This window comes from Nymphalis io, chromosome 29 (genome assembly GCF_905147045.1).
Source record: "Nymphalis io chromosome 29, ilAglIoxx1.1, whole genome shotgun sequence".
Lineage (NCBI taxonomy): Eukaryota > Metazoa > Arthropoda > Insecta > Lepidoptera > Nymphalidae > Nymphalis > Nymphalis io.
In genome coordinates this window covers 5,220,728-5,231,466 of record NC_065916.1, presented here as the reverse complement: position 1 = coordinate 5,231,466, position 10,739 = coordinate 5,220,728, and the positions used below count along the sequence as shown (strand labels likewise).

The 10,739-nt window shown below is 31.5% G+C and overlaps 1 protein-coding gene across 2 annotated transcripts; it reads right to left on the bottom strand.

Annotated features, from left to right (window-relative positions):
* Window positions 1-292: 292 nt before the first annotated feature.
* On the bottom strand, window positions 293-8,029 carry LOC126779631 (uncharacterized). 2 transcript variants are annotated; one of them, XM_050503782.1, is made up of 9 exons: window positions 7,884-8,029; window positions 6,864-7,006; window positions 6,636-6,697; window positions 6,291-6,434; window positions 5,968-6,053; window positions 5,605-5,687; window positions 5,105-5,197; window positions 4,548-4,629; window positions 293-3,871 (listed from the first exon to the last, which is right to left on the bottom strand). In XM_050503782.1, the coding sequence occupies exons 2-9, from the start codon at window positions 6,999-7,001 to the stop codon at window positions 3,744-3,746; spliced, it is 816 nt and encodes a 271-aa protein (XP_050359739.1). In that variant the 5' UTR covers window positions 7,002-7,006; window positions 7,884-8,029; the 3' UTR covers window positions 293-3,743. The 2 variants fall into 2 exon arrangements, with proteins under 2 accessions (XP_050359739.1, XP_050359740.1); XM_050503783.1 differs by having other exon boundaries at window positions 5,605-5,684.
* Window positions 8,030-10,739: the final 2,710 nt, after the last annotated feature.

The following is a 10,739-nucleotide window of genomic DNA, read 5'->3' as shown; positions in this document are numbered from 1 at the left end:
GGCTATAATATAATTCGTATATGAAAACTAGCCAAGTCAGACCTTTAGCTTCAATATATTGTCCTAAGTTATAAAAAGAAATAATATTTTAAATTATAAAATATTTTATATTGTTATAAATAAATTTTAGGACTGACCATTGAACTTGGCACCCATTTAGATCTCTTGTCATTGAAGTCAACAACCAAGGCATTAGCATAATATTGAACTTGACTCTCATTTCACATTTATGTCTTTGATGGGATTATCATTTACTGGAGATGTAATTTCTTAAACAAATAAAACAATGAACTTCATTCACATAACATTTATTTCATATGTAACACTTCACCTCCAAGGAATTAATTGTACAATAGCTTATAAGAGAATACTGTATTGCCTTAATATAATAATTGGATAGACAAAAAATGATAAAACTCATATCATTACATTGGCTCACTGCAAGAACACTTTTAGCTTAGCTATTCTGTAAGAACATCCAGAAATTTCAGAGATATGCGATTTTTATTATAATATATATATCACACAAATGAGACACTAATTAAAATGGCGAAACACAGTCTTTCAGCATGTCACGATGTCTTACAGAATAGCACCGCTGTACTCAACTTTTGATTACTTAAATCTGTCTTATATTATCGAATTACAATATTATGACAAGCTTGTTTCCAATTCATTGAGCGCCTAACGGTATGTCATGTCACAGATTATTTCACAAATATCAAGTAGCATACAAAAAAAAATTGAAAATTTTTAATCTATTATACCAATAGGTGAAGTTTATTGTTATACAAATGTAAATTTTAAAAGTACCACACGTTTTATTTAAAAAATCTATTTTCAGATATTTATTCCGTAAGATTAATAATGTTTTTTTAAATAATATTAGTTGCATATGTAGTGGTCGTGTCACATATTCACACACACGCTTCACCGACTGAGACCGACAAACATTTACACGGTGTATTTATTATTTTTGCAATCAATAATTTCTTGCAGGTAACCGATGTAACAACGACCCGATGCTCAAGAAATGATTCGTTATTAAAATAATTTTACCATCCGTAAGCTAAACGAATCGTTTTTTTTTAAATAACATAGCCCGGTTCGAATGAGATTCAAATAAATTAGTTTAATTAGGAACTTGACTAGTGCAAATCAAAAACAAAAGTTACATTCTTATGAATTAATTTACCATTTGCAAAAAATATTTGTTAAACATCTCTTACAAACTATTTATATTATATACAATAGGAATGATATTACATATTTGTGCATGCATTTGGACATAAAACACAAATAGGATATGCCGATTTTGATAATGTTTTCACAAACAAAACTAATGAAATTGGCACACTTCTGAAATAATTGCAAAAGAGAACACACATATTACAGCTTTATCAATAATTACATAAAATAACAAAAATTTTCTTAAAAAAAATAATAAAAGTATACATATTTATTGTCTATACTAAATATATTATTTTAAGGGATCTATCTAACATTTGATAAAAAAAAAAACCAAACGATTCTATAAATAATTCATTTGACAAATATAATTTATTTAATATTTATTACATAAAATATCATTTGACAACTATTGACTAACAGCCTTACTCATAAACATTGTGTAGCGTTGATTTGTTAAACAACGCTGTCTTCTTCTTTCAAATTACAAACCAATATTGATAGAAAGGGAGAAATCAGCGTTTAACTAAATAGTTGCTAAGCAGCGTTTATAAGTAATGTAATAATGCTAATATTAGTTTAGTTAGACCACATAAACTTTAACATTCAGCACAATTGCAAATTGAGTGTCCCTCAAATGATATTTTATAAAACAACATGTTCGCAGAATGAATATATTTATCATGTGGAGTTTCTTGTTAATTTTTTTTTTTAATTATCATTTGTCAAATGTTTTTTGTGAAACATTATATAACCGTGTATTATGTAATGTTATAATAGCAATATAAAATAAATAGCATTTCTGGGAAGTGTCAAGCGAGAAGCTTTGTATGAGATCATAGATTTCTTAAACAATTAATATTCTATAATAAATATATAAGTACATTTTTTTCACATATATTTATTTTTGGTTTTATACGGACATTATAGAAGCGAAGCTAAATAGGGATTCTAAGTATGGTCCCCTAGAGGAAATAGCCTCACTAGAGACAGAAGGAAACATTTTAAAAATATTCAATCATGTGTAATAGCAGCTTATCAGCTATAGCTATTGTGCAGGTATGCACACGGACGCAAAAAGATTCCTATTTAAAAAAAAAAAACATTATCAATAGTCATCGATACATATATGATATTTTATAATTATCCCATTGTTGAGCAAAGACCTATTATGAGAAGCTTTAGATATAAATATGACATAAGTTCATCCGTCGGCTTTTCATTATTAATACATAAACAAATATATCTAAATTTAATTATACATATGTAGCTTGTATATATAGAAATAGCTGTCACATTTATTTTCTTATCTGTTCTTCTTGGTAGAATCTATATTTCAAACCGTTGTTAGCTTTACGTACAATTTAATCCAAATAAGTAAAGTATTAGTTCGACTTCAAGCTTTCTTCTATTTATAATATATATTTGAAAGTTTAAAATTGAAAATATTTATCTAAAGTTAATCTATGTATGATAATTTAAAACCAAAATAACATATATCAATTGCATATAGTACTAAGAATATTATACAAATTATATATTAGGACCGTATATAGCGACACAAACTTGTAATTAATGACGTGATAGTTATAAATAACTAAAATATGGTGAAGAGAGAGAGAGAGATATGTATATAGTATATACCAATGGCAGAAAGAGCACAGATATACACAAGGACCTTGAATTGTTATGACGTATTAATTAAATGTCGACGAAGTTGAAATTTAATGTGGATATGAGTTTTTCTGATGGTACGGCTTTGTCAGATATTCTACCGTAAAACAGCAGTACTTGATTATTGTCGTGTTCCGGTTTGAAGGGTGAGTGAGCCAGTGTAATTACAGGCATATATAACAGACATAACATCTTAGTAGGAGCAGTGTGGTGGAATAAGATCCGAAACCTTTTCCTCAAAATGGAGAGGAGGCCTTAGCCCAGTGGAACATTATGAAGTGCACCACCATCCAGTGCCAATACACGGTGAACTACTGGCTAAGTAACCAAATGATCAAGAAAGTCTTCATTTTGTAAATTGTGTATCGGATAAGGTCGGGTCAGTTCAAGCTCAAAGCTATTCACCATTACACCAGCCCATCGGTATAGCATATAGACATACAAAGCTGCTAGTGTATATAATTGTGTTATATAATCACACGTTTGAGAAATAATAAGCTGACACTTAAATGAATTAAATTTGAAGATGAATTTGAAATTGTCGGTTATTGCTAAGAGTTGTTACAACCACCAAGAATATTAGTTTGATTATGTATAAAACTCTTATATATATCTAATTGAGTATTCTTATTGTTTAAAGAAAATGAGTAACTATCGTAGTTCCTGACCGGTTCTTAAGTAAAGAATCTAGATTAGACAGTTAACATGCTTTACATTAAATTTAATAAAGATTAAGCGGATTTCATTTGATTGCAACGCCGATTCTAATAATATAATTTAAAAAAATTAATACATTTGGTGGTTGTAATAACTTTATATATATAAATATTCACCAATTTTAGTTAATTTAGTACCACACGCGCCAATCAGTTCGTAAAGCTCTAGAAGGGTGCCGCCTCGTCCAGGGTGTGGAGCCAGTTGAAGATGATCATGTTCCGCTCGTATTTGGACAACGGGCGGCCGCGCTCGCGCTCAAGGTCGGCCGCCGTCAGCGCCAGGTTCGCCGCTTCTGGAGTTACACACATATCGGTTCAGTAAATATGATATAGGCAAGTACTTGGTACTGTTTCAGCGAAATTGCCTACAAGATCGTTTATAGGTAGACTATAAAGAGCCACCTGATGGTAACTGGTCACCACCTCCAATAGACATTTTACAGTGAATAATTATGAATCCAACCTTGGAAATGGAGATGTTACGTTCCTTGTGCCAGTTAGTAGTAAGTATTGCTCCTTGATGGTAGAATATGTGATGCATGAGTGGTACCACCAAGTAAAAGTTATATCCAAATATATATATTATACTATTAATACATGGGATGAGGAGCTGGTGATCTGTATTCAGATCTCCAATAATGGCTGTAATTGATTGGTCTACACCCTGCCATCTGCCTGTGTATATATAATTGTCATGACAGTGTGAACACTGTAAAAGTAGCAGCGCCATCTAGCGGGGATATATATCTTTGTTTAACTTTTCTCCTTCAACAGGAATATTATAGTTTAGTGTACGTCTGTTAAAACTGCAGCGACTATTACTTTTCTATAAATTTCAAGTTGCAAATAATGCTATATAATTTTTGTTACAGATAAGAAATTGAAGTCATTTCACAATAAATTTGTTTAATTAATGATTTTGTTGGTGAATTTATTATTATAATATGTTGGTTAAGCAACTTAACACACCTGGATGCACGAACTTGGCAGGTTTGGTGGGCACCGCCAGCGTGGTGGGGCCCGGTCCCGACACAGCGACCGACGCAGCCGCCTAAACAAATGCAAACATTTCATGTATTCCAATTAACAAATAAGGTATTATATAATAAAGCATTCAACTACTTTTAATATTATTTTTATTATTATTATTTTAAGGTTGCTTTTATTTATTTAATAATAATATATATTTATTCATAATAGAGATTGAACATAGTAAATATTACAATTATGTTTGTTATTAATTTAATTCCAATCAGATGTGTATAACACTGTACTCCTTGCTAAATTATAAAATAATCTGTTCCCTTTTTCGTGAGTCGCAAAATTATTATGTACAACATGTTTTCTCTTAAAGACTTTCTATAAGAATATTACTTTCTATAGTTAAAATTCAACAGATACGGCAGAAGTAACTTTAATGGGTGTCTTGACACAAATTGATCAAATTGTCAATGGTTAACAATATTTCTACATTGATTATGAACAGTTCGTACCGTAACATATATACAAATATAAATAATTCAAACCTCCAGTTTGTCCAGATTGAATTCCGACTGGGACATCCTCTCCAGAGCTCGGTATGTGGTCAGCAAACGACGTTTGATGTAGTTCTGACGGACCTGAAATTATTATTATTTCATTACAGTAACCCCATAGCTAGGCTTAGGCCTCTCCTTTAGTAGAGGCTTGAATTTAAAGCAGATTAGTGAATACACATGGGGTTAAGTGTTTTTCGAAGTACACATAGCTGCAGAACTGAAAACAAATTAAGCACATAGTAATTCAATGGTGCTTGTCGGTTTGAACGAAATGCACTCTTCAGTCAAGATTCACGTGTTTTAACCACTGAGCCATCAAGCTTCAACAAAATAAAATAAATGTTTCAAATATTATATTCTTCTTTACAAATAATTTCTATTGAATCAGATAATTACTATTTTTGTTTATTAAAATTTATTTGAATGTTAAAGAGCCTAAACTAGTTAAACATAAAAGTATAAGTTTTGGTCCTTCGAGCCGGACATACCTTCTTATTATCGCTGGGTAGAGATCTATGCGGAGGCTGAACCGGATGTGACCTCTGCGGCGATGGTAACTGCGAGCCTCCTACTGAAATTGTTCAATTTCAAATATAAAACAGTATATATTGCAGGTATATAAAAAATTGTATTGACGTCTGATATGTGATAGAATTAACTTGGTACAAAATAAAGGTACATGCAGTGCCTAAGCCTACTCACTACTAAGATTGTTTAAATTTTTAATTTATTTTCTATATCATCATAAAATTAAGGATGTTACTGTGAGCTGCAACTGAGAGTTTCTCCATGAACCTTGAGATCTACAGTCTTATAACTACCCAGTACACCACTGAGGCTGTCACACTCACCAGCCACCCAGGTGCTGCACGAGCGGGACGCCGCAGACAGCGTCATCGCTTCCAGAGCTGCGCATAGACCCACTTCCGACGTAGCACTGTAAATAGACATTAGAATATAAGCATTTTCGTCTTTAATATATTCTTGTATTGTATAGAAAGCCTTATATATTCATGTAATTTTATATGTAACATTTAAATTTATTAACAGGCGAAGTTGCATTGAAGGGACCGACTTTAAGAAGGAAAAATTATGGCAGCTTCATGGTAACTTTAAACGTAATGGTAAGTTCAGATCTTTGAGCTGGTTCAGAGAAATACAAAGGTAGTGTTACCTGCGCACAGGGGCGAAGGTTGCGGGCGCAGCCACGTCGCCGGCGCTGAAGGAGCGCCGCAGCCCGAGCTGAGCGCACAGCGCGGCGCAGCCAGCCAGCAGCTCGCGACACGCATCACCCGCCTGCAGCGCGCCCGAGCCGCGTCTGGGTTTATAACTACTTGTAATGTTCCTCAATTTGACAACAATAATAACCACTAAATGATCCACAGCTTCTTATTAATCCACATATGTGCCCACCAATCCACATTGAAGCAGTGTTGTGGAATAAGCCTGTAGGTTTGTCCAGCTGTGGCATATTACAATATGATAATGTCCCACTAAATCTACTTAAGCAGATACTCACTTCAATTTTCCCTCAGGATTAGGACTGGCCACCCTCAAACTCGGATCAGGTCCTTGTCCAGCCTAGAAAATAAAACTACAGTATAAATCTTAGTCAGATTATTGGAGTGCTTTATGCTGGAGTGCAATATGTCAGCTGGCTTGTGTTTGAGTTTTTTCTTAAAGAATAGCTCAACAATGAAGTTATATATGTATGTATATTAAGTTATTACTAACGCTAAATACTCACTTTACAGGCTAGTAATCGGAGTACCCGAGCATCTGAAGCAGCTGAAGATACACTAAACAGGGACAACTCAGTGGTCACCGATTCATGGGAGGGCGAGCGCGCCACCCCCGCACCCCGCCACGCCTCCCCGGTGCACATTTCCACTACAGACAGTTAAATATATATTCAACAACTCTATATAATAAAACATTACATAGAGTTGAGAGGATGCAGTGGGTAGAACCAGCGACCAAACGACTGTTGTGCTTGAAAAACAGAGAGGTTCTTCATGTACAATTTTGGAAGAAAATATTGCTAGAAAAACGGCATGAATCAGATGGAATTCAACGGTATGTACCAACCTGCACTGAAAAAGCTTGGTGGAATAACCTTAAAATTTGAACCTTTGGCCATGATAGTGAACAATGGCCAACAGCTGATAGGGTTGTTAGGTAATACTATAGGTTATTAAACATTTTTCTAACTTTTACCTTATTGAAATAAGAGAGGGTGTTATATAAAACATTGCAAAATTCAATAAAATTAAGAATGTAGCGTTCTAAGTGGAATCAATGATAGTGCCGTTTCCAAAATGTATAAATTTAAATTTAACTATAAAGCTTAATTTATCATCAAAAATATTATTGAATTTTCGTATTTTCGATAATCATAATTTAAGAATCGAAGCAAATATAGCGAATATTTGCTTCGATTCAAATAAATTCTGGGCATATTCATACCATTGTCACAAGTCAGCAGCTATTTAACGCTAGGAGAATCGAAATATTGTTAATATGTTAATTGAATAATGATGTTTTGATCACGTGATCTACATTTTAGTGCGTATTAAGTGTATTTGGTAGGACTGAACTATTATTACATATTATTATAACATTTACTAATATCCATAGAGAATTCAGGGTTAATTATTTATTTTTGATAACATGTCTTAATAGTGATTATTTGATATAAAAAATAGTTACTATAAATTGTACGGTAGTACGGTAAAACCGGAGTATGAATAAAAAAAGCAATATTTACCGCTAATGTTGGGATCCACGGCGAATGTGTATATTTACCACACTCTTATATAAATTATTTACCGTTTTAAATACTACGAGCGACAATATATTCAATGATATTCCAATATAAACATGATATTTCAACAAAACATCAAAATTTTTGCGTCCATTTAACTAAATGTCAAATTCACGACACGTTCTGAAACTACTATAATTTTATAGGATTTAATTTATTTTTTGGCAAGAATTTGCAATAGGTATTTTTTTATTATTAATTTTCTATTTTATATTTGACAAATAAATCATGTAAGTAATTAAGAATAATCATGTAGAAGAATTTATTGTTTACAGTGCCATCTATCGCACTAGATTTCTTACTCATTCAATTATTAATAGATGTCGCTAGTAATAATTTAAAGACAAGAAAAAAAAATTTACGTATTCGTAGACTTTCGTATATTTTTTACACATAGACTTTAATTATATAATGATAAATGTTAATATAAATAAGTATGATGTCTTCATTATATGTAATAATATATGTTTTGGATACATACAAAACATACTTAAGACGCGATTCCTAATTTTAAAACATTTGCATACAACAATACAATACAAAATATTTAACTAATAGTCAAAAATAAAGAAAAGAAAATGGAGGTGTACGTAACATTAAAATTGTAGTCATAAATATTATTACACTTATTGATTCCATTTGAATCGCTACAAGCTATCGTCCGCTTCGCATCATGTTTATCAAGGTATTCGCTTGCTTGAGATAGGATTACATGAAGTTCTAATAAAATAATTTATTTTATTTATGTTTATAATTATATTAGCAAAGGCATAACACCGTAGAGTTTATTCAGTACCATTTACATAAGAAACGAGATAAGGGGCAATCAGTTTTTTATTTTAATATATTCGACTTCCCAAACAGGAGTTTGATGTTTTCAGAGAAGTGTATATTAGTTTTTTGATTCCACCATAATATAAACTTAAACATAGTTGGATGTAGGGAATCGATTTAATCCTTACATCATCCAGAGTGACTGGCTTTGATATATTTTTTTTTTTAATTTAATATGTTGGCAGTATGAGTCGTGTTTTTTAAAATATAAAATATAATTAGGAAATTCCATGATACAACAGCGTTGTTAAAAAAAAAGACGCGCGCCATTTTGTTGGTAGACAAAAAGGGAAAGTAATTAATTCATTACTGGCGCGATTTGTGATTTGTCGATTGTGTACAATTTTTATTTGTATTTTTGGAGTAATTGAGTGAGTAATTTAAATCAATTTATATTATTAGGTGTTCTATTTAAAAAAAAACTGATTCGAGATATTGTAAAATAAGTTTCTGGTTTCTGGGTACTTAATATATATATACCAAAAATGCTCATTTAAAATAAGCTACTGCTTATATAAGTAGTAAGAAAATTAAACTTTTAAAATTATGTTAAAAACTCTATAGCAGTAATATTATGCGTTAATTCTTCAAATTCAGTTAAGAGTTTAAGATACATGTAAGCCAATGTGAAAGCCGAAACGTATGTATATATATAGCCAAGCCATAGCTTTGTTATGTACTGTGTTTAATATTCGCTGCAGTTACAGATTTAGAGAGTAATTTTAAGAAATTACTAGTTTTTATTATATTAATTTGTTTCGTGTTTTTGCTCCGTTTAGAAATTAATCAATAAACATACTTCCGTTTATTTGCTTTACGTTTATTTAAACAGAAAGGTTATAATTTAGGTGTTATTAAATTTATTTTAAAAGGTTATTAAATATATTTATATTATTATTAGTGGCAACTTTTACTTTTAATATTATTGTTTCATTTATTATAATATTTCTTACTAATATTATTAATGTAAAAGTATGTTTGTTTGTTTGTGAAATTTTGCATAAACGTTGTAAGTAATACAGAAAAGGTTATACGGTATCTAACACCTCCGCTCGTGTACGCAAAGCCGATGTCGTAAACTAGTAGTATGCACTAGTTTTTTTTAAATGATAGATAATGTTGGCAAAAGTGTCATCTCGATATTGAGTCGGTTGGCGTGGTTGGTAAATGATTGCCTTTCAAGCAGAAGGTTGTGGGTTCGATTGCCACCCAGGACAGACATTTGTGTGCATGAACATGTCTGTTTGTCCTGAGTCTGGGTGTAATTATCTATATAAGTATGTATTTACAAAAGAAAAGTAGTACAGATGGTATATTATTTGTCTGGTTTCCATAGTACAAGCTTTGCTTAGAGTAGTTATTATTATTATATTGACAATGTGTGTCGTTATGCTCCTGTTATAATTACATGACTCACTCTTATGCCTAAAGTTCTACCGTTCATATTGAATTTACAAAGACAATATTAAATCAAGTTAACCTCCGGAGTAGTTAAGAGTTGAAAGCGTAACAAACAAACACTTTTGTATTTATCAAATTAGCAAGTATCTATTATAATACGTATAAAAGAGCTACTTTTGAGTTTCCAATGAGTTTTCTCTAGTAAAGTATCAATATTAAACCGGTCATTATTAAAATTGACCGGTTGTCATACTAACTGTGACATATAAAAAAAAAACCTTGACTCCATTTCATTAAAGCGACTCTATTTCGTTCGCGACTTTGTTCTTGATATCAAATGTCATTTTTTATGGCTGTTTGTTTGTTACCAAAAAGGTTTGAAGCAAATAATTAATGCTATTTATGCTCTTTCAAAATCAGTTGAGATTAGTGATAAATAATTAAATACTATGCAAAAATAATACTGGTACGTAAGTAATACTTAAAAATTGTTGCTGTTTCACGTTTGCGGGGCTGGGTGAGCCAGTGTAATAATTACAGTGAAAAGAGTTATAATATTTTAAG